Source organism: Pezoporus wallicus, unplaced genomic scaffold (assembly GCF_028554395.1).
Source record: "Pezoporus wallicus isolate ANWC-B61680 ecotype Strahan unplaced genomic scaffold, APGP_CSIRO_Pwel_v1 contig_7506, whole genome shotgun sequence".
Classification (NCBI taxonomy): domain Eukaryota; kingdom Metazoa; phylum Chordata; class Aves; order Psittaciformes; family Psittacidae; genus Pezoporus; species Pezoporus wallicus.
Genome location: NW_026637546.1, coordinates 2750231 through 2774549, shown reverse-complemented (window position 1 = coordinate 2774549; position 24319 = coordinate 2750231). Strand labels below are relative to the sequence as shown.

The 24319-nt window shown below is 42.6% G+C and overlaps 1 protein-coding gene across 1 annotated transcript; it reads left to right on the top strand.

Annotated features, from left to right (window-relative positions):
- The first annotated feature begins 10226 nt into the window (after positions 1–10226).
- Positions 10227–23953, top strand: ENC1 (ectodermal-neural cortex 1). The gene is made up of 3 exons (XM_057406127.1): positions 10227–10439; positions 15143–16955; positions 20656–23953. The coding sequence occupies exon 2, from the start codon at positions 15155–15157 to the stop codon at positions 16922–16924; it is 1770 nt and encodes a 589-aa protein (XP_057262110.1). The 5' UTR covers positions 10227–10439; positions 15143–15154; the 3' UTR covers positions 16925–16955; positions 20656–23953.
- The last annotated feature ends 366 nt before the right edge of the window (positions 23954–24319 follow it).

Below are 24319 nucleotides of genomic sequence, written 5' to 3'. Positions count from 1 at the left end.
AAAGCATGATTAGATGCCTAATAAAATTACTATGTAATACAGCATGATTGGCAGTTCCTGTTTAGGAAGCCAAGGAATAAAATAGCAGGGGCGTTGACGTTCACTGGCATAACTCCCATTAACTTCACAGGAGCTGGGTTTTAGTCTTAAATGAATAATGTTGAGAAAACGTGCTTCAGAAACTCTGAGTTAATCTGTTGGTTCAGATCAGGGTAGAATGGGCAGCTACGCCTGCAGGCATTAACAGGTCAGACCCATCTTTCCATGGTTTTGGGATTTACTGAAGTAAGTGGATCAGATAGGGGGTGTGGTACCAAAACCTGGTGGAGTCTGTGCAATCCTTCCAAAATCAGTCCATTACCAGGGTGTGACTGAGTATATTTTGGCTGTGCAATTGGCAGGCTTCCCTCTCTCCAGCTCCTTTTACCTTTATGGGCAAATACTGCTAAACTAGGAGAGCAGCTAAGAGTATGTTAATACATAGGACACAGCCTGAATAGAGCAAGACAAGCATCTGCAAAGAGAAATAAATATACATGCAAAAATCAAGACAGGAAATAAATACCATTGCCATGAGTTCCTTTGGAATGTGTTTATCTATAAAGAATAAGTAATTGTACCACAAGTAAGAATAAAAGAGAAATGTATTTAAAGAGGAAAGGGTGGAGTTAGTTTGACATTTGTGAGCCTTGGCATTATAAATGCATGTCTGTTTCACTAAACATAATTGCCTAGCTCTGTAATAATTAGTGAGACAAAACCACATCTCCGATCTACTGTCTTCAACAAAGCCAGGATTCACCCAATCCCTTTTCAAATGTCTAATGTTTGTTCATGATAAGGGGTTGCCTAAACAGTGAGTTTAACATAAAACCCCATGAGCTTCGTGCAGTTTCTTGGCTTGCCTGGCGCCATGTGCTTGTGTCCCAGTCAGACAGGGTGTGTCTTCATGTCCCACCCTGCCTGCAGAGATGCTGATTTGGGGCTGGGGCCTGCCTCACTGCAAGGGAGAATGAGGACACATGGCTGCAGAATTCAGCCCAGACTTGACAACTGTCTTGGTTTAAAAAGAGGTGTCTAAAGCGTTACCCCCTGCAAGGAATCAGTCAAATGTGATGCTAATTCCATGGTAGTAGTTGTTGTGTAACTATAACACTAGAAAAAGAATGAAGATCTGAAGAGATTTTATCTTCTTACGAACCTTGTTGTAGTAATAAATGATTAAAGGATTTTTTTTCTTTTCGTCCTTTAAAACAATAGACTGGGTTTTTATTTATTATTTTTATTTTTATTCTGTTTAGCCTATTTTTCATACAGGACTATATGTAGAACATTTAGGATACACTAGGAGGAAAAAAATGACAAGTAGTCTAAAGACGCCTTGTTTAAACGTGCTCTGAAGATCATGGACAAAATTTAATGTTTTATATTTGGATGGGCTGGTAGCCCTGTGTTTTAAATGTATTTTCATTTCTATAGTCTGTTTATTGAGATGCATTAGCATGAAAAACTGGATTACTTCATGCACATTTTAGAAGCTCACACATTAATATTATTTGGTGGGAAATAAGAAGTAGCAACTCTAGAAAATTTAAAACTGTTCTGCCCTTAGACAACACAGCTCTCCTGCAAAACCATGTCTTCATTGGACCTGCTCAGAGCAGCAGTATAAAATAATTTTATTTATTGCTTTTATAGAAACTGTATGGAATCTGCCATGTCAATGGTAAAGGAGAATTCAAAAGCCCCCAGCAGTTCTTGAAATGTTCTTGAGCAAAAAAGAAACAGGTCTTTACGAAGTACCTTAGTCATAGGATTTCACTTTATCCTGTAGGCAAATTTTAGGATTCTGCTGAATATGCACACGGCTTTCATTTGCATGATAATCTGGCAGTTGATTAACACTTACTGAGGATTTTACCTATTTTCAATAATCATATGAATAACTGACATGTACAATTTGCTTTAGAAATTTTTAAAGGCAAATTTCCAAATCTGATGAATTTTCATATAGTCATCTGTAAAGTTTCATTTTTATATTTCTAGCTGAGAAATGTCAATACTCTGATGTAGAAACACAAGTTCTGTCTAGGCTTGTGCACGATAGGTTGGACTTGTGTGTGTGTGTGTGTGTGTGTGTGTGTGTGTGTGTGTGTGTGTGTGTGTGTGTGTGTGTGTGTGTGCATGCCGTAAGCATACTGGCCTTTCGTGCAAGCTACTGAGTATATAGAAATATCTGCTTAGATATTTTGGTAAACTATTACTTCCAAATTAAAAAAAAAAAACATTTATGTGTGCTTGACAACTGCTATGTGAGACACTGTCTCAAGGCTGCCAGCCCCTGCCCCTATCTGTTTATTGCGATATGACAAAGTTTGCAAGTATTTTTCTGTCCAGAATACTTGTGATATGTGCATATGAAATTGTGGTTATTTATGGCAATAAACCATCAATTTCAAAAGATGTCTAGAGAACTGTACTAGTGGAAATCTTCTACTCTTTTAGCCAGCATAGGCAAAGATTGCTTCTACAACTGAATCTCCATTAGTCCTTTAAGGAAAATCCAGTGATTCTTCCAGTCATTTGGATGTGGACTGTCAGGAGGCTTTGTAATTCTATCTGAGCAAAATTCTGAGTTTACATACAGATGAAAGCAGATTCTGAAAAGGAAATTGCCTGTTGACTAAAGCCTTAAATACATTTCTTTAAGAAAGCCCAAGTGATCAGTTAGCTATCTTCCAACTATGCACTTCAAATTCTTTCTAATTTAATGTATTATCTCTTTTACATCTTAACACATGGACTTGTTACAAAAGACAGAAGCTGTCTTTTGTATTTCCAAACTACTGTCTTTTCTTTAAGTCAAAATATACATATGTTGACATGCCAAGTGGCTCCTTCTTCAGGTAGGAAAGCAAAACCATGTTCAGACATGCCCTGGAGGTTGGGAAAATCGCCAGAAAATGTTTAGCTCAAATAAATCATCAACAGTTTCATTTTTACTACTTTCAGCAGCAATCAGATCTCTAATTAAACTCTATTAGACTAAAATAATGCTGAGCTTTGAAGATGCAAATCAATAACCAGAGTAAATGCAACACTGACTGTAGTAAGAAAGTTTTGAAGCTTTGCCCACACTACACATTCTTCCAAGTTCAAGCCCTTCAACTTCACTTGGGCTTAACCAAATCATTCAAATCAACATCTTGAGCAGAGAAGCAACAGGCTTTTTTGAAATACAGGTCGCCTAAGAAATCTGTTTTCCCCTCACTGTTGAATGTGAAACTTGCAAGGCCTTGCCTATTATCATGTGACACCTTTTCACTCACAAACTGTTTTCTCTTTTTAAAAAACTGGCTGCAGATGTAAACGCACCAGGCACTACACCAACAGTGAATTCATCTCCTACAAAGGTTTGCTACTAAAAAAAGATTAAAAAATTCAAACCAACACCATGAAGGATTTAAATCTTTGTATAATACACGGGGTCTGTGGCAGGATCCAACTCACTGATTTCCTTTGTACACAAGAACAATAAAGTCTCAGATAGAAATTCTGAGAGAGTACATAAGCAAGTCTTTTAAAACAAGCAAATGTGTCCTTTTAGGTTATTCTCATCAAATGGATGTAGGATGATGAGGATACTGAGGCTACTTGTGCATATAAGAATGCCTGGGAAACAACACCTGCTGTAAGCATCATGTTCAAAAGTTATATCTAAACCACAGAAATACCAACTCCATAGGACACATGTAATTATGTTAAAATGTCTGGAATGAGATTACCTAGACCTTACAATCATCAAGCTTCACAGAATAAGACTAGGTAACTGTGAGCCTGTTTTAACTTTCTCATGTTCTGCCAAGAGTCTTCAAAAGTGTTCTTTTCTTAAGTGTTCTTAAGCATCTGTTAAAAATGCTATTCAAGAACATCCAGAATTAATGTGGACTCAAAACTACTAATAATGTTGTTCCAGATGCTTGTGGTGAATTGTTGAGCAGGCAAATTAATAAAGCTATACTAACACAAAACAAGCTTGCCTTAAAATACATGTCTGGATCTGCCCTAAACCCATAAAAATACAAAAAATGTGTACTCTGTCTCTTTAAAGCAGTAGTCTCTAACAAACAATGTTCAGCTTCCAAATTTCTCATGCGTTCTTATCATCAAACTTTTTTGAATGGGAAACTATAGTTTACCTAGGTTGTGTGGGCCACTTCCTATGACCACATGGCCTGTAGTTTGGAATCTTGTCCTCTAAGATACATGTATATGATAACGGAAAGCATGACTACAAGACACCTGTTGGTTCTCACTTTAACTTGGCACAGTGGACGATAGTAGCATTGAGACATAGATTTGTGGCAGGTAGGCAACCTGGACTTACACCCAACGTCCTCATCTACCTACATATCCGTAAGGACAGATTAGCTCACTGTCCCTGGAGCACTGACAAACAGAAGGAACAAAAGAAGTTTTTCACTTAGGTTTGCTCTTATTCACCTGAAGAACTCCAAAGCTCTGTTAAGATGTGATACAGTCAGGGCATTCAGCTCCTATGCATTGCTGCCTTCTTCTGCCATCTGTCAGTGTGTTGCTTGACTCTTCAGCCAGCCTGAAGAGGTGAAAAGCTAGTTCCCTTCTGACTTGAGGGCAAAACAGCATCTAACTGAGGGGAACAGTGTAACAAGTCCCCAAGCTAAAATGTAAATTTTATTTCAGACATACACATCTATGTTTTCAGACTTGAATGACTCAAAGTTGCATTACTTTAAAAGTATGTTTATTCCCTTGTCACTCAAAAATCGTTTTTAAATGTATCGAATAAAAGTCTTTAAATAGTCCTTAAGAACTAAAAGTCCTTAAATACCTTGTATTTAAATGGGTAATGTTACTCATGAATTTAAGAATACCTACTTTGATGTGTATTGCTGTCCTTACAAAGCCACAGCTATCCATTTGCATTATGCATTTTTGTCTTCCTGCCTTACTAACACCCTTACTAACATACTTCCTGCTAATACTAACATAAAAGATGAAGACAGGTAAAAATCTTATTAATTTAGAGGTCTCCCTACCTGACACACTGCTCTCTGTTTAAATGACCTAGTCCCTTCTTAAAGACTAAACATGTAAATTAATAATAGCGGGCTCAGCCCTACTCTCAGAGGCTTATCGGTATTGGTGGGTTCCAAGCTTAGGTCTGTAAGGGGTCAGAGGGACTGGCCTATGGTCCTATGCAGAACTGGAAGGTGTGGGGAACTCACAAGTCCTTAGGCCAAGCTTCTGTCACAGCATGGAGACTTCTCAGTACAGTACGGAGTGGAAAAACTTGAAACGAGAAGCCAGCCTAGCTGTCACCACTGGGGGCCACTGCTACTTAGCAAGAGAGAAGCAAAGAGAAGTTGCTGCAAGGCCTGGAGTCTGCACTGACTGGAGATAGCTCTTGGAAAGAAGCAAGAAACTGCCCGTGTGGAGTCACGTTCTGTGATGGGAATAGCCAGCAGAGACATGCAGAGGAAACTGAAATCTCCTTACAATGAACATGTGAATGAGATGCTAAGACTTTTGCTGAATGTCACCATGAGTGATGGCAAAACTGCCAAGAGGCATTCTTTACAGCAGTACTCCCAGTCTGTGCTGCCCCACATACCTGTGGGAAGTGGCTTGCATACCAGTAACAATTGGGACCCCTTGCTAATCAAACCTGATCAAAAGTGGGCCATCACAACTGCTGTCTTCATTGACCAGGAGTGACTTTTCTTGCTAAGATGGAGAAGAGGCCATATGGAATAGGCACAAGTCTGGTAGCAGAGACTTTTTGGGCTTTTGGAGAGCAAGACAAACGGGAAGATAGTAAGATAGGCAGAGGAATTATGTCTGAGATATTTTTTGAGCTCTCTGTGTCAGCACATACTGCTAGAATACAGAGTTATTAATCATGTACTAGATACAATAATCAGTTTTTTTTCCCTAATGAGTAAGAAACCTCAAGTGAAAATCTTTCTCACTCCAGACATCCATATCTATGATATTGTTTTACATACAAATTGACCCTTCTGGAGGTCAATATGTACAAAACATATTCAGCCCTAAATGGAAACCAAGGCCTGACTTTTCCTATATCTTACGCATAAGATGATGGCATAACTCACAGACTTCAAATGGGCTAGGGTTGATATAGTTTACAGGTGACAAGGAACTCGCACCTCGCAACCATTTGCACTCTCATGCAATATAAATGTTTTGAAGAGGAGCAGTTACACGTTACATGTAGCAACATTTGTCCCTTAGCTCTGCAAGATTTGACAGCAACAGGTATTTTCAGTCTGAACTGCTGTGCCATGCAGCAATGACATCTAAGGGCCAGCCTAACTGAAAGTAATCCTTTTGAAAAATAAGCATACAGAGAGGTGAGAGATCAGAGCACGGCAAAGATGGGTTTCTCCCCCCAGAACTAGTGTGCAAGGTGGTGTAATTGTTGGTAAGAATTGTTGAATGCTGATCCCCTACCAAACACTTTAACTACGTCTCTGTCAGTAAAAAAGCATTGTACCACAATTGGCCCATATCAACCCAAACCTCTTCAGGCCAGGCTGCAGAAGCCCACTGAAGACAAATGATAAGAAAAGCAGGTGTGGGTCACTGAGGGCCCCATCCCCCGGGAGAGCTCTGGCACTGGTATTGCTATTGTACAGTGTTAATTAGATCACTTTAATTAATTCATTCAGAGCCTAAATTAGGAAGGAATGAAGATAAATTGCACTAATACATTTAACCCCATGCTGTTTATTTAGCTGTTGAACAAAATAATGTGGTTAAAAAGAGTCTAACAAGGAAAAAGCCCAAGACACAGCTGTTTAATAGCATTAAAAATGAGATCTCAGCCTGTGCTGCGGGCACATACTGCTTGTTTGCATTTAAAAGGGTTGCCAAGATAGCTGTACTGGCAAACCCTGCTTGTGTAGATGCAGCTGATACTAACAAAACAAAAAGTGTATTTCCATCTCCTGAATGAAATAACCTGCACCGGTAAATGGATTATTTTGCTGGTAGAGCTCTGCCAGCATTAGAACTCTTGCTGGCATTGCAAGGGTAGTCTGGAAAATGTTTTAGCTGCATGGGTATGCCTGCAAAACATTTAAGTGTCAATAAAGCCGTATTATAAAGTTTGCTATACATTCAAGGATCCAAGAACTTGTTTCAACACAGAAGCCAAACCAATTTAAATTAAGTGCGAGGTGAAACTCAGTTAAAACAGCAGTGCTCTCCTGCACAGCAAGCTGGATTTGAGTTGAACAAAGAAGTTCTTGCTACTGCATTTTTTTCAGAGTCCAGTGTGGCACTTACAATTCCAGAGATGAAAACTGAAAATATTTGAGTTGTTTTTTGTTTTTTTTTTTTTAATATGCTTTCTGTTCTTGAAGGCCACATTCCATTCCACAGTCATTCTTTCAGACTTCTTCTGAAAAAACAAACCAAACCAAAAACCCAAAATAAAAAACAACCCAAACATTATCAATTTCACATGACTCTAGAAGCTGGAGCTTTGAGAAAAGGGCCAATTATCTTGTGATTTGTGATAAAATCATGATATTTAACAACACTTCAAAGATCCTATCTACCCCAGCATATGAATACTAGGAGAAACATGTTCAAACTAGTTCAGTGGGCATGTTAAACTATGTCCTGGGATAGGCTAGGCCAGCTTTGTTTTCAGCAGTGTCAAAATACAGATTGGCCCATCTACAAAACTGGCTTAACCGGCACCGTGTTTAAATGTGACCTGACTTAATTCTTAGACCAACATAAACCAAGCCAAAGATTTGCTTTGGACCAGGTTAATTTCTTAAGTGTTTTTTCCCCATGCTAGCCACGCACTCTTAATCTAAATGTGTTATAAGATGTACTCAGCCAGGGCTACCTAGTTTTAACCCCTGTGCAGAAAGGAGCAGAGGCCCTCTGGATGCTCTTTGACACCTGAACACAAATAGGAGCTCCCGTGAGCATGTTCAAGGGAACTGATGTTGTGATTTGTAAGCTTTGCAGGTGTGGAATTATAGGCAGAAGATTATGGAGTTACTTTTTCGTTCTTCTCTGTTCCTACCAGCAGCACTGTTTTACACAGTGCGTATATGCTAAGCTACATGCACACAGAAAGGGCTATCTGGCTGTGTATTTGTTTCTCCAGCAGATGATGTATAGCTTCATCCAATCATTCTGCCCTGATTAACTTCAACAGGTTCCTTGTTTTATAGTAGACAAGGAAGACCAGTACTTCATCTGGTCACTCTCTTACATGGTTATTGCATCATTCTGTTCACGCATAGTATCATCCAAATCTATGTGCTGTGGGCGCACAGATTTGCGGGCAGCTGTGTAAACCTCCAACTGTAGAGACTGCCTATTCCTCATAGCTATGCTCAAAATCAGTTCTACAGTTCAGATGTTGCTGAGTGATTAGGAAACATTATTCTACCATTTCTATTTTTTCACTCATGGTGATAATTCTGCCTGTTTGAAATTTGTCCTCACACTGTACGAAGTAATGCATCCCTGTGTTTTTAATTGCATAGGATGGTACAATCTGACACCAGCCTATGCAATATTCACCAAAATGGAATTAGCCCTAAGGGGACAGGATTTGGGTGGAATTCCTGCAGGTTTTGTTGGGGGAAAATAGGAGAAAATAAATCAAGGCATTTTGTGAGAAACGTTATGATGAAAGGAAAAAACCACTCATAACATGTGCAATCCTATTTGCAACAAAAGCCGAACACTAACAGTCTAATCCAAAATCCTCTAGAGATACACGACTCAAGTGAGCACCGGTGTCCATGAATACCTCTTGCGTAAGGTCGTTTACAATTTCCAACAGCTTCTCACACCTAAACAGCTTTGAAACATACTTTATTACATACAGATGTGCAGCATTTTTAGCACTTGTTATCTGCAATACTTCATGTCATAATCAAACCATAATGTAAAAAGAAATAATCTATGAAATAAATTTCTCTTTCATCTGTTCCAGGTTCACCCAAGCTCTCAAGGCTCTCTGGAATTTCAGATGTGTCCTGCTGTACACTATGTGTGCGCTCATCTGCAGAGTCTGCAGTCCAGCAACAGGCATACAAATAACACTCTGAATGTTAGTGGATTGTTTGCGGGGCTTTTTTTAAGAGGAGAAATTTAGGTGACAGTTCATTATGAGGAATGGACGAATTCTCCAAATTACTGTAAGCAACCAGGAGTTTCCTGATGGTGGGAGTAAAATAATTGTAATTATCTTCCTTGAATCCTACTTAGACTAATACCATTGCTTTCAATGGTATTAGCAAATAGTAAATTAGCAACATGAACAGTATTTAGTATGGTATCTTGTGTTTTTCTTGCGCAGAACTTCACAGTACCATTATGTAAACACTGCCGCTACATCTAGACGTTTATTTTTGAAATCGGCCTTTTGCACAAGTGCGTTTCTCTCATACTCTTCTAATTGGGAAATAATTAAGGCCAGGCCTCGCGTGCGCTGCTGTAGCACTCCCGTGCGCTGCTATGAAGCTGTGAAGGCGTCGCGGGAGCGCAATGGAAGCGAGCTGCTGTGCGGCTCCGCGGCCGCGTGGAGGAGCCGCGCTCGGACCCCCGCGATGCCCGGGCCTCCCCCGCGGGGCTGCGGAGGGGCTGCCGCAGGGCTGCTTTGCGCGCTCCTCTCAGCTCGTCCGCCGCGCGGACCTGGGGCAGCGCAGCCGCCGGCGCCGCAGCCCCCTGCGCGCCGCTCCGCGTGGCTGTCCCGTCCCGTCCCGTCCCGTCCCGTCCCGTGTGGTTATGTCGCTGTCTGCAAAGCGGAGCGCACCCCACTGCCCACTCGGAGCGCTCGCCTTGTGGCACGAGGAGCACGGACCGCGCACCTCGGCGCAAGGTCGCAGGGCTGGCCCGGCTACCCCCGCGGGGGCCCGTGCGGTGCGGGACAGCCGCTGCCGTGCTGTGCTGCAGCCCCCGGCGGGCCGGCGCGGGGTCACCTTTGCGCCTTCCCTGCCGCCGGCCGGGACAGCAAGTCCTGCGAGAGGGCCGGCCTCATCCTCCCGTCCCTCCCCTGCCTGTCACTCACCCGCTGTGTATAAATGCTCCTCCCGCCCCCCAGCACATATACCCCTTCTCCGCGCCGTCGCGGAGGCAGAGCTGCGGCCGGCGGTGCCCGCAGCAGTTGGTGGTGTGTGCGTGTCTTTCCGTCCCTCTTTCCTACCTCCCGCCCTTCTTCCGCGGCCCGCCTCCCGTCAGCAACACCGCCTCCGCCCCGCGCTGCGCGGCTTCTGGCAGAGCAGCCTGCCCGGCTGCCTCTCTGCACACCGCCGAGCGAGGCAGCCGCGCTCCCCTCCATGCGCGGTGCTGCGCGCCCTCGGAAGCACAGGGACTTTCGCACTTGCCCAGAAGCCGCTGCTGTAAGTCTGTGTCCGCGACCTGTTGTGCGTCGGATGAGGTGGGGATACGGGTGGGCAGTGCGGGTCCGCAGAGCGGCGGGTCCAGGCCGGGGCAGACGTGCGGGACAGAGCTGCCGCATGCTTTGGGAGGGCACCGCGTGGGTCGGCGCTGCTGCAGGGCGGCGAAGTCCCTGCGCCGGGAGCCGGGCTGCCCTGCGCGTCCCAGGCATAGCCGGAGTCCAGCGCTCCTCTGCTCTGCCCGCAGCGCCGAGCACCGTCGCCCTGGAATTCTGCAGGCAGCGGGCGGGTAAACGTCCGCGGTAGCTGTTGTGTCCGGTGCGCGGCTGTGCTCGGAAGCTGTCGGCTTCTATTAGGAAGTGTGCTGGCTTCCCCGGGAGGCTGCAGCTTCCTCCTCGGGGCCCCGGGAGGTCCGGAGCATCATCCCGCGCCGGGGAGAGGCAGGGCAGGGGAAAGTGCGAACGCCTCGCTGCTCCCGGAGCCGGCTGCTGGTCGCCCCGTGCTGGCACAGAAATTTTCGCACGTGGTTATTGCTCTGTAAAGGAGCTCGAATGCATTTTGACTTCTCGTACTATTTATTTATCAGGTTGGGAAGAAACCCAGCAAGTTTCTTTTCAGAGGCGGAGTTGTTCAGGCGTTGTGATGTGGCGAACTGGGGGGAATTTAGACTTGGGTTTCTTTGTCTGCGTGTGATGAGCAGTAGTGCGTTTCTAGCAGGGGCAGCGTGTTCTGCTTTCCGTATCGCTGCAGGTCCTAGGAAGCAACAGAGTTTGTGTTAGAGGACTTTAGGTAGGGTCAGGATTTGGCTTTGCAAAACTGATAGTATCGCTGCGCATTTAGCAGTTGAAAGTGATGTTAGTTAAATCGACGGGACGTTTAGCAGATTTCCTCCCCTTCAGCAGTTTTCACTGATTCTAAACAAAAACGCAACCACCACCACCATGTAATTACAGAGTCGTATTAAAATGAGCCTACATCAGGGATGCGTCAGTAATTTAGAAATACTTATATTTTCATTTTATTTAAGCTGAGACCCGCATACTGCGGAGCTGTTAAGAAGTCGGGCAGGGAGTCTGTTATTTAGTCTTAAAGTAGTGTTTACTACTTGACTGCTGTGACAAGTAGCCTGTTGAAGTGTAATTATAAATCAAAGTCTTGGTTCAACCTCCATTCCTAGATAAAATCTATATCGGTAATTTTCTGACCACTTCTTGCCTTTTACATAAAAATATTACTATTTCTAAGGAAAAAAAATGCCTGAAGGGAATTAGACTCATTATTCAAGATGAACATTTGTTCACTGACTCTAAATTGCTCCACTGAAGTTTTTGAGGCTTGCATAATTTCCAATACCAAATAGAGAATTCAGAGATGTCGTTTATACATTTTAATATTCTTGCAAGATTCTGGGCTGAGCTAATTGCCAGAAACTGCATAAGGACATGTTTACAGAAACACTGACTGTTAGTGAATTATGATAATTGCTTCTAAGGGTGTTTGTTTGACTAGTCCATGTGTGAACTCATTTCAGCAACCACAGTGGAGGAAAAAGATGTATAGATATGTATCTTTGTTCAGTTTGGGGAAATATGTTAGCTTATCTTAAATGTGCACTGGCATACTTTGAATTCTTCTCAGTAGATGACATTGTGATGATAAAAGCAACGTTACTGAACAGTTAAGGACCAGCATATACGAAATCTGCAAGTGCTTTGTGAGAAAAGGTGTTGCTCTGTGAAAGACCAAATCTTTTATTTTAGTGTGGTGACAGGCTGAGCGCCCTATTCAGTAGCTGTTTGAGAGAGACTCTTACAGGGCTTTTTTGTTGGTTTTATTTTTTTTTTTACAGTGGTGTTTGTTACTATGGTTGTGAGTGGGATTGGGTAACACGCGGTGATCTGTTCCTCCCCTCTGCATGTAGTCGGTGGCTCATTAGCCTCCAATGTATGCATAACTGCAGGGTGGTTTTTTTTTTATGTTTGCTTCTATTTTGTTGTGGTTTTGGTCTCATTCTGAGTGATGCTGAGCCAGTGGCACTTGCAGGAATACAGAGCCCACTGAAAAATCTGAATGCCTGCACTGGCAGCCTCTGATGATGAACTTTACTGCCTTATTTCTGAACCCTGTGTGCATGATAAAAGAAGATTTTCAGTGTCCTCTGAATCCCCCCAATATGTGGGGAGAGAGGAACTGTGTTTTCATACAGATTCTGTTATGCCTAGACTGTTGTGTCTACTCATTCATTTACTCTGGGTGGAGAGCATGGGGGCAGTGAGCATCTTCAGATCGTGGTGACTCTGTTGTCGCTGATCAGCGGGTGTTTAGCTTCTGTCCTGCTCCCTGGCAAGGAAACCTTGCAAGGGTAGGTTCTCGAGGAAAGCCAGTCTGTAGAGAGCCACTGAATGCCATTTAAAATGGTAAAGTGACTGGAAAAGTTTGCTCTGTAAGTAAAGGGCTTCTCTTCCCATCTGTGTCTGAACTGTTTGTGTACCAGTTTTCAATCCGTGACCCTTCCTGCAATCCTTCAGTTCCAGCAGGTTTCAAAATGTATGTGGTCAGTGTAATCTTTTTGGCTATAGATTAAATGAGTAATTTTAGTCTGCGATTAGTACTCAGGATCCTTGAATACCATCTGAATCTTTATTTGCCAGACAGTACAATTGCATTAAAGGTAATTTATTTTTCCTTGTAAAAGGATTTGTGTTACGAAGACATGCCAGCCTCCTTAAGTTGTTCTGTGCTTAGTGTTAGTGCATTTAATAGGTTGGTCTGGGGAGCATTGGTAAGATACCATTCCAAACTTTTGCATGGTAGAGTGAGTTAGATACTCTAGCTGTGGCTCTGATGGGAAGTATTTCCTCTCTGTTTTGGAGGATTTTGGTTTCAGTACTGTATATTGAGCTGTGGTGTTTGTTCTTTTGAATCCCAGTTAATGATCTGAGAAGTCGTTTTTCAGGTTAAAGTAAATGGGCTATGGTAGTTTTACAGTAAGGTGTCTCTTTTTTCCTTAACTGATATTGGTTTGATGGGCTTTTTTGCTGTGACTGAAGGGAAAGGTATATAACAAGCTTGCTGTTGGATGTGACATTTCAACTGTTCTGTACATTAGAATACTGAGCAAGAAGGATGGTGCTGGCTATGCTGCAATTAATCTGCATGTATTGCATATTCCATACACAGAGATGGCCCATTCTGAAATGGATTCTGCTGCCCAAATTAATCCTGTACGATTTTGATTCTGTTGAGGTTCTGGTCATATGAATCTGGAAAAATACATTATTTATTTAAAAAAAACTGTTTTCTGAGGTTTTTAAAGCTCTTGGGTCATCTGGAGGCATGAAATGTGGGAATATTGTTGTACAGTTTTGCACTTATTAAACATGCTCAGGAATATGAAAATGTTGGAGTCTGTGAGAGAGGGAAGTATATCCACATTAAAACATCCACAAGTGGCCCCAGGTCATGCTCTGACTTTGAGCCTTGGGTGCTTCCCAGGTAGGCTTTGCCCTGTTCCTCATTTGAGAGTGCAGTAAAAGGAGCTCTGGGCATGTGAATATCATAGTCATTAGGGAATTTAGGTTCTCTACTTTTTCTTAAGGTTCCTTTGCAGTTTGGAGAGAGAGAAGTTGAAGTTATTACAGTAGTGGTCACAGCCACAACTTGCACTGGGCTCTGTATGCTTCGTCTCTTATTATCTGCACTGTGACTTTTTGGCCATTAGCTTTATATGGTTGCCAGTATTCTTCCCTTTCCCTCTATGTCATACTGTATTGGCTTGACCCTTAATTAAATCTGGGAACTTGCTGCTGTAATCATACATAGACCTGTGTATCATGGCAGGTAACAGTAACATTCTACCTACAAGCAGGGACTGAACAGCATTGTTGTTTGTTAGGAATAGGGTAGGATAGGATGTGTCTTCTGGTTTATGCCTCCTCCAAACCTCAGAATGAACCAACGGCTTGTGCTCTGAGTACCTGGCTCAAGGTAGCTTCAGAGGTGGTGCCTTGGCAACTTCAGTTGATAGTCAAAACACATTTTTCTTCTGACTCTGCCCATGTATGTGCTGTATTACTATAGCAGGTGGCTGCTGGCAGAGTTCAAAATGTAATCTGTAAAATTCACCCATCATATTTTTCTTGTGGTTTCACAAGTGTAAATTTATGGTTGTTGCTAGGTTTTTATTTTAAAGTTGCCTTTTTTTCTTTGTATGCTGTTGCATATGGAATCGTTACACCAAAGGGAAGCTTTCTAATGGGATTAGTAGGTTTTTGTTCTCCGTGCAGCTTTTGACATTCCTTAGGTATTCTGTCTGGTAGCTCTTCCTGCTATGATTCAGTACAGGAGAATGTTTCAAGCATGTGCATGTGTGTGTATGTAATGAATCAGCTGGTCTAGGCTGGGGAAGGGTGAGAAAATCAGTCCTGGTTCCTTTTCCTTCACCTCCAATTTACTTGCTTACTGTATGAAAGTTGGAGATCAGGTTTCCCAAGATAAACCTGCTGTTGGGCAACAAGTTTAGAGTATGTCATTTATGAAACTCATCTTACAAAAAAGTAAACACATGCCAAATGTAGATGTAATTCTCTGTAAACTCATCTAGAAATTAAGTTTTTTTTTTCCATCTTATAGTGCATAATAGTTACACTTTTTTGTATGTAATGAATTTAACTGGCTCATTAATCTTATTAATTTTTGGTTTACAGGTGTGAAAGAAAATGTCAGTCAGCATGCATGAAAATCGCAAATCTAGGGCCAGTACTGGCTCCATAAACATATACTTGTTCCACAAGTCGTCCTACGCTGATAGTGTCCTCACTCACCTGAACCTTCTGCGTCAGCAGCGTCTCTTTACAGATGTACTTCTCCACGCTGGGAATAGGTCATTCCCCTGCCACAGAGCCGTCCTGGCTGCTTGTAGCCGCTATTTTGAAGCAATGTTCAGTGGAGGACTGAAAGAGAGCCAGGACAGTGAAGTCAACTTTCATAACTCAATTCACCCAGAAGTCTTGGAGCTTCTTCTGGACTACGCATATTCCTCCAGGGTTATCATCAATGAGGAGAACGCAGAATCGCTGCTGGAGGCCGGTGACATGTTGGAGTTTCAGGACATTCGGGATGCTTGTGCAGAATTTCTGGAGAAAAACCTTCATCCCACCAACTGTCTTGGCATGCTGCTGCTGTCAGATGCTCACCAGTGCACCAAGCTGTATGAGCTCTCTTGGAGGATGTGCCTTAGCAACTTCCAGAGTATCAGTAAAAGTGAAGACTTCCTCCAGCTGCCAAAAGACATGGTAGTGCAGCTCCTTTCCAGTGAAGAATTAGAAACTGAAGATGAAAGGCTGGTATATGAATCAGCTATCAACTGGGTCAACTATGACCTGAGTAAGCGCCACTCTTACCTGCCAGAGTTATTGCAGACGGTGAGATTGGCCCTCTTGCCTGCCATATACCTTATGGAGAATGTGGCCATGGAAGAACTCATCACCAAGCAAAGGAAAAGCAAAGAGATTGTAGAAGAATCAATAAGATGCAAGTTAAAAATCCTGCAGAATGATGGAGTGGTTACTAGTTTGTGTGCCAGACCCCGCAAAACTGGCCATTCGCTTTTTCTTCTGGGTGGGCAAACCTTTATGTGTGACAAGCTGTACCTGGTGGACCAAAAGGCAAAGGAGATCATTCCAAAGGCTGACATACCAAGTCCACGGAAAGAGTTCAGTGCTTGTGCCATAGGCTGCAAAGTGTATATCACCGGGGGACGAGGGTCAGAAAATGGAGTCTCCAAAGACGTGTGGGTGTATGACACCCTTCACGAGGAGTGGTCAAAGGCTGCTCCCATGCTGGTAGCTAGGTTCGGGCATGGGTCTGCGGAACTCAAGCACTGTCTGTATGTAGTAGGAGGACACACTGCAGCAACTGGTTGCCTTCCAGCTTCCCCTTCAGTATCCTTGAAGCAAGTAGAACAGTACGACCCTGTGACCAACAAATGGACCATGGTTGCCCCACTGCGCGAGGGAGTGAGCAACGCAGCTGTAGTCAGTGCGAAGCTCAAGCTGTTTGCTTTCGGAGGTACCAGCGTTAGCCATGACAAGCTGCCCAAAGTTCAGTGCTACGATCAGTGTGAAAACAGATGGACAGTACCAGCCACCTGCCCACAGCCCTGGCGCTACACGGCTGCAGCTGTTCTGGGAAACCAGATTTTTATTATGGGTGGAGACACCGAATTCTCCGCGTGCTCCGCTTACAAATTCAACAGTGAGGCGTACCAGTGGACAAAGGTGGGAGATGTGACAGCCAAGCGAATGAGCTGCCACGCAGTGGCGTCTGGAAACAAGTTGTATGTGGTTGGAGGTTACTTTGGCATTCAGAGGTGCAAGACGCTGGACTGCTACGATCCCACGTTAGATGTATGGAACAGCATAACAACTGTGCCCTATTCGTTGATTCCCACGGCATTCGTCAGCACATGGAAACACCTCCCCTCATAATTGTGTGTGTGTCCCTATTACAAATTATCAGGTAAGAAATAGCACCTTTGAATTCCACTGTAATAATGCTTTTCACAAAGCTTTTCAGCAGCAGCTCTGAGGAGGGTGAGTATATTCAAAGCCAGTTTTGCAGCTGGAACAATTGAAATGCACACATTCATGGGCTGTTTTAAGCCAGGCAACATGTCTGACAAAGCCAGATGCTGAAGTAGTTTGTCACGTACCTTGCACCCACTTCTTTTTATGTGGCCTTTTCTGAATGATTTGGATGTAAAGGACTGAGCAAAAATGACATTTTCAGCTTGTGGGGAAATGCAGGTAGTCTTTTGGAAATTGAGTCCTGCTCTGCTTTTAAATACTAAATATATGCTAAGCAAGTTTCAATATCATCTTCCTGGTGACAGAGGCTAGGTCACACTATATATCCAGTAACAGCAGCCAAAAAAAAAGATAATATAAATTCTGATCTGAAGCTTGATAGCAAATTCACTTGAATTTCCAGGCAGGCAGCATGCTTTCTCCATGCAGACAGCCTTTGGGGAAACTTGCTGTTTTATGAAAGGTGTTTTACAGGCACTTCAGGCCTGATTTTCCATCTCACCTAGACAGCATGGTTACAATAGCGTGAACTAAGGCTACATTTGGTTCATTGATACACTTTGAAATACATATATTTTTGAAATAGTTATGGTCATACATGTTGGACTACATACAGTGTCAGGAAGATGTATAATTAATAATGCTGGCTGAAATAATTACCCATCTATGGCACACACTGTTCCACAACAATTTAATTATACATAATGGGCCAAGCTCTTACCAGATGCAGCTTCAGCATTGTTATCTTCTCACAAGCAAGTCTGAATTTGGCCTTGCTTTTTTGGTTGTTGTGAATATCTGATTTTTAGGAGGAGGGGAGAAGAGGTTCATAAAAAAAAACCACTGAAAAATCTGGGTACCTACACGTATGCTAGTATTTTTCAATCTGTTTTTTATAACTGCTCACTGTAACTTCAACTAATTTTTCCTTGTTTGTATCTTTTCTAGAGTTACATCACTTAAAATAAATTACTGACATTTTCCAGAACTATTAATCTGTGTATTTTGCAACAAATCTGGCAGACTCCTGTTAGATTTGTTTAGCTGTTTTCCCCCACACCCTCTTTGAAACTCCCGTACAGAATCACAGTTACCACCAGCCAACCAACCAAACACAGGGGCATGCTTAATCCTAAATATTCCATGCTCTGCGACTGGTAATTTATTTTTGGATTTGAACAGTCTATAGTGTTACCATGAAAGGTGGGCAGTTTAGAAGAAACAGGGCGAATAAATACAGTGGTAGTAATTAGACAAGCTCTGCATTTGCGCTTAAGTTACCTGGAACTCCATACTGATGCATGTTCTCCAGAAAATAGGAAGAACAGTTTGTGTGTAAGGACTTCCCTATCTTATTCCGTTTAGGTCTTTTGCAGCTGGAGACATTTGCCTCACTCTTGCAGTAAAGACAAAACCCAGATGTCTTTGAAGCAGTGAGATAGAAGTATATACCTAGAAATGTACGGTAGTCATGAAATTCCTTTCTCTATGGTACATGAGGATTCATCTTGCAGTTGCCTTTCAGCAGACTGGAAGCTCTGATTGAGTAAAGAATACAAGGTTGGGCCTGTGCAAAGCAGCAGGTCAGCACAGAAAGGTGGTGTGAAGCTGGGCTGTGTTGTGCTGCTCCTCACTCAGGTGGCTGTTTGTCTTGAGGGCACTGCCCTCTCACCTCTCCTTACTTTGTTTTTTCCAGACTTACCCTTGGGGAGGAAGAGCTTTACCAGGTCCTGGGAGTAATCACATCCCCAATAGCCAGCACATGAGAGCCCCCACGTGTGTGTGGTGGCTTCTTCCCTACCAGGGAACAACATCTTGATGATTTCAGTTAATTTCTGTCATTACTGACTTTCAGCAGTTCCCAGCATTCAGAGCAGCAGTATTGAATGCCCAGGATCACGTCTGTGCCAAGAAAAATATTGACTTACTCTTCTGAGACTGACTTAATTGTTCTGAGGTTTACAGGACATGAGAGGGAGTGTTCTATTTTGAAAAAAATATAACGGTGCAAAGAAACCTTTCCTTTGCTTAGCAGTGTCTTGTTAAAAGTCATTATTTTAGCTTCACTAGTGCACAAGATAACTGGCTGAACACAGCCCTAAACTGAAGTCTCTCCAATCCTGTGTGCTCATCCAATAAGTTTGGGTTTGGTTTTCTTTTTTCCCTACTGACTCCTGCTGCTCTGTCAGTGGGTGGGAGGGACAAAAAGGAAATTACTTCTGATTACCCTCTGTTTTCATGGGCTGTGTGGCCCCAGTCTGACAGCTTTTAGGAAGACTTCAGTCTGCTTTGTCTTGTTCCTCAAACTCGGGACTTTTGAGTAGGTTGGGGATTTCTCCCCCCCCCCCCCCCCCGACTTTGGAACTGTTTATATTTTTTCTTTTTTAAGTTCATTCCATGACAGGAAACATTGTTTTGGCTTCAGTGTTGATAGTCTGTTTCAGTGGGAAGAACAGCATGCTGTGCTGAAAAATGTCTAGAAAAGACTAATCAACTCTAAGTGCAGAGACCTTTTTCTCAGACATAATGGAAATAGTGTGTTTCAAGCCCACAGTTGCAAAGAGGCTTGATGCTCTGCACTATTACGTAGGCTGTGGTGTTTCCTCTGAGTGCTCCCTGTTGCTCTTAGGCATCACAGCTTGAGAGATGTAGTATGTTCAAATGAACTGTGAGTTCACTAGAGTTCTTTTGTGTTGCAATGATGGAGGGTTTGCCTCCGAAAATTCTGGCAGTGCTGTCAGAAATGACGAGCTGATGATGGTTTGGAAGCTGGCATTTTAATACAGCTTCATGGTGGAAAAGCAGAGTGCAGTCTTAGCATCCAAAGGCTGAATTTCTCATTGAATAATCAATTTTTATAAAGGACTCTAGGATGGAATTACTGATGCATGGTACATTGCTATGTGAAAAGAAATGAGGCAGACTTCTGCTCTAATGAATAGTAGATATGTTTTAAGTAAGGGGATTATACGACCCTTTCTATATTGTGAATAAATTCAATTCAGAATTCTTCACAGTGAATGGAAGCATTGGGGTGAGACACCTTCACCTCCCCTTCTGCTTAGCTCCAGCAAGGTTTGCTTTGGCCCAGGGATAGAAAACACTCCTTGCACTAAGTGTTCATGTAGGTTTTTATGGAAGAGAAGCTGCGCAAGGTTATGTTTGCTTAAATACACAAACCTTTAAGATATTGGGGGAACATAGAAATGTTGAAGTATGCAGGATGCAGAGCACATCACAGAACTGTATTGGGCCAGCTTGATTTAGGTTTCAAATGACTGAATTTATAGCAAAAAATATTAAAGTACTTCTGTGTCAGTAGGGTGGTTTGCAGAATAAGGCTAGTTGAATAATAAAGGCAGAATCTGACTCTAAATAATTGTGCTCTTGGCTGGCTTATTTATCAGAAGTTGGCTATTGCACAGGAAAACTTGGGGGGGGGGGGGGGGGGTGGTTGGCTGGGAGGGTGGTGTTTGGGGAGGGAGGCGGGTAAGCCCATCAACTGGATTGTATCCTAAGCCTAGCTTTTAGATTGTCTTTGACATCTAACACAAACCTTATGGTACATTGTCTCAGCAAACCCTTTAAAGTCTTCTGTCTTCTCTCTCCCCCTCCTCTTCCCATGCTTTTAGTTTACTCCTCTATTTGGAGAAGAGAATTGGAACCTCAGATCTGGAGAAATGGTTTTAATGAAGAAAGATCGTTCAGCATCTCTTGTGTTTGAAGAAAATCATCTGCACCTTGTAAATTATCTAATCTACACATGAAGGAATGGGAGAAAAAAAACTGTCTTCAGTGCTTCAGCGCATAGCTTAAATATGAATGGACAAACCTATGATCAAGTCCTTGTGCTGATAATTGTGGATTAATGCCAATATTAATCAGTCCTTCAAAGGAGAAAAAGAAGAGACAAACTTCTCTGAGCTGTGCAACACACAGCACTTGATTTCCATGGACTCCACTATTTGTATGTGAAATTTGAAATGGTTGTCACCTCTCTTTGTGGTGATTTGAAGTGCCAGCCCCAGTTGCGGGGGAAACAGGCCAGGTCTGAAACAGCGAGATGCCTCTGTGAATGAAGATACAGTGGTATTGCTGCTGAACTCTGCTAATCAGAGCATGCTTGTCTGTGGGCAGCGCCTACAGCATCTCTTAGATCCTGCATTGCATTGTCCTGTGTGCAGTGAGTGATCTTCTGCTTGATAAGGAGCAGCCCAATGGTGAAATGTTCTTGCAAGAGTGGGGAAAAAAAACTACATCCCCCAAATGCTCCTTGTTCCTTTTCCTCCCTGTATTTATAAGTAGTTCAAACTGTCCCATTCCTGTTATATTACTTGTTGTAGATATAGTTATTTATTGTTCAGTGCTTGCATGCTGAAACAATGCCTGCAATTGTCTTCATGTTGCAAGGGCTTGTGTGAATTGTTGTATGTTTTGCACATTTTGTGATCGCTGACTTGCTCTGCTGCACAAAGAAAGAAAACTATTGGGTAACAGTTGGAGGTGGGAGGGAGGGGTGGCTTCCCAGTCAGAAATGGAAGGATTACAAGGCAGGATCTTAAATTACACATGTACTAGAGGAAGAAGCCATGGAGGTCACTTTCTCAGGCCACCAGCTCCCCAGGTTGCATGTAGTGTGACTTGTAGATGGTGTCCTTGCTACATTTCATTTGTTGGTCATGCCTTTCATTTTCTAATCTGGAAATAGCCAAAATCTCTTGCAGGTCTCTCTTTGTGCAGCTTCTTGATTGCAACACAAATACTGTGGAAGAGCTTCTGGATACCAAGCCCATATGAAGTCATTGTCCAAAGTTATTTATTTATTTATTGGGTTGGAGAAGGGGTACCTACAATATAGCCAGATTGACCTGAGTGAGTGGAATATGGTGATTCAAGAATAAAAACAAAAAAAAAACCTCAAGCTAGGTTAGTGATGAAGTCTTAAAAAAAAAAAAAAAAAGAAAAGAAAAAAAAAGAAAAGAAGAGAGCAGCAATTTTGCACTGACTGGCTTGCCTCGTGCATCTGGATTTCAGATGATCATCTGAGCAACCAGGTGTGAAAGACCCAAGTGCTCAAGCAAAATTCTTATGGGGATAGAAAATGAATGTTAAACCTCTTAATCTTAAAAATAGCCCTCAGATTCTGCTGCCTTTTATTTTTCTTAGTCAGGTGTGTCTTTAAACACTTGGTTGCTCAAAAGCATCAGCTACAATTGTGAGAAACCAAACTTTGATTTTTAAATAAATATCTTACCAGTCTCATCTTGAGACAGAGATGAAGCTACTCTTTTTATTCTGGATTTAAGAAGCTTATGTTTCACAGGTGCTTTCTTTGCCTGATCCTGTCATGAAGCTTGTATTGTGTTGTGTTTTTTCCTAAGTGTTTCTGGAGCCCAACTTAACTGGCACATTCAGTTCCATGGTTGGTGTGTACTGCAGTGTAAGTAAACAGCCGCATGCATGCATGCAAAACAAAAATAGTCACATTGGTGATGCTTTCCTTTGTGTAACAGTGATGTAGCTGTATTTGTGAAAGCTTTGTCATCTGAAAGTGTTTACACTGGTCACTGGAAGTTTCTCTGTGCTGCCTTACATTTGACTTGCTGTTTGGAGTAGACTCTTACATTTCAGAAATAGGTTATTTGGAATTCTGTGAATACTGAAAGAACATTGATTAATTAGCAAAGGCATTAGCAGTTTTTTAAAGGGTGAGGCCCACCTAGATGTGAACAGTTATAGTTCCTCTGGTTAAACTGATTTCTTGAAATGGTAGATTAAACAAGTGTTTAAACCCACAGCCTTTTCTTCCACCTTCCCCTATGCCTCCCCTGCCCCAGTGTTGGTTCTTTACTCTTAGATGGCTTTTAAGCAATAGGAAAACATCTTAGATAGGGTAGGTCTCCTTTCTATATCCCTGCACTTGCACAGGTTGCCCCATTGAAGCAAGCAGCCTTGAGCTGGTGTTGCCTTTCATCTTGTGGATCACTCCTGGGTGTGCAAGGGAGCCATAAAATCAGACTTCCTGTGCTTTTCACATCCTCTCCCCAGGTGCTAGTGCCTGCGCAAGGTACAAGGAAGCAAAGAACTGGGTGCCCAGGGGCCCCCTTATTCAAACAAGGGCAGATAGGCTTGAGACTTGTTTTTTTCCTAGAGTCCAGATGTGAAGCTGCCCTGCATCGAACCACTTAGGTTATGAAATCTGTTTTGTAGCGCCGTGCAACTTCCGAAGCGGGATGGATTTTCTGCAGCTGTTTCCAACGCTGTGGTCTGCTTTCAAGTTCTTGATTAATTCCTGTGTGTAGGCTGAAGGAAGCTGAAGTCGGGGTGGGCCTCTGGCTCTGCAGGGAATGCGCTAGGCTCTTGCTCTTTGAATTGACGTGAGAATCCTGGCTAGCTACTTGACCATTCCAGTCTTGCAAAACAGCCCACACTTTGAAGCAAATGCAGTGCACAGTGGAGTGCACACAAAAACCCTGGTATAAGACGGGAAGGTTCCTCTTATTTTGTGGGGTCGTTGCTGTAGAAACATATAACAAAGGGCAGCCTTCCTCTTCTGGTATAATTGTGCAGCCCCTTTTCTCAAAGTCTGACACCTGTCTGAATAAGAGTGATTAGAGCAGAATAATGTTCCCTTTCCTCGCTATTGAAAATGTGGTTCATGTGCTAAAAGAAAACTCTGCAAGTGAAGAAGTAAACTTGTCTAGGTTGTGTCTTTTTGTTTGCTACTACATCTTAAGGTTTTGTAAAACTTGCCTTTTTTTTTTTTTCACAATGTGAAACTGAAGGTCAATAAATTATTAGAGATTTTCTCTCCATGGAACATTTATTTCAAGTGTTGTCTCTTCCCCCCCCTGCCTCCGCAGCCTGAAATGCTTTGAAACCCTTATAATGTCCTTTTCATGTTCTCTTAATAAAAGCACATTGACAACATGCAGTTTACTGCTTTGGTTTAAGCTTCTGCTTCAGTTGCACTTCCCTCCTCTTTGTTCTGTTCTGCTGCTGTTATTATGATTGCTATCTCCAAGTTCAGAGCCTCAACACATTTAAGAACAGGAAATGCAAGTTCCTTGGTGCTTGCAGTATAGTTTAGCTAGTGCCTGATACGACTTGGAAGCAGAATTAGGCATCTCTAATCATTCCTAATTATTTTCAAAGCAAAAAATGCTGGCTGTGCCTGAAACATGCCAGTTGTTGTAGATAATGCACACGTATAGCCAAACTCTTTGATCTTTTAAGCTTACTTGCATGTTCATTTGTATAGAGGGTGGTGGGGTTTGTGTTGGGGTTTGTTTGTTT

What these genes read in the sequence shown, in the direction of transcription:
- ENC1 (XM_057406127.1), top strand. Translation starts at nt 15,155, where the DNA reads ATGTCAGTCAGCATGCATGAAAATCGCAAATCTAGGGCCAGTACTGGC.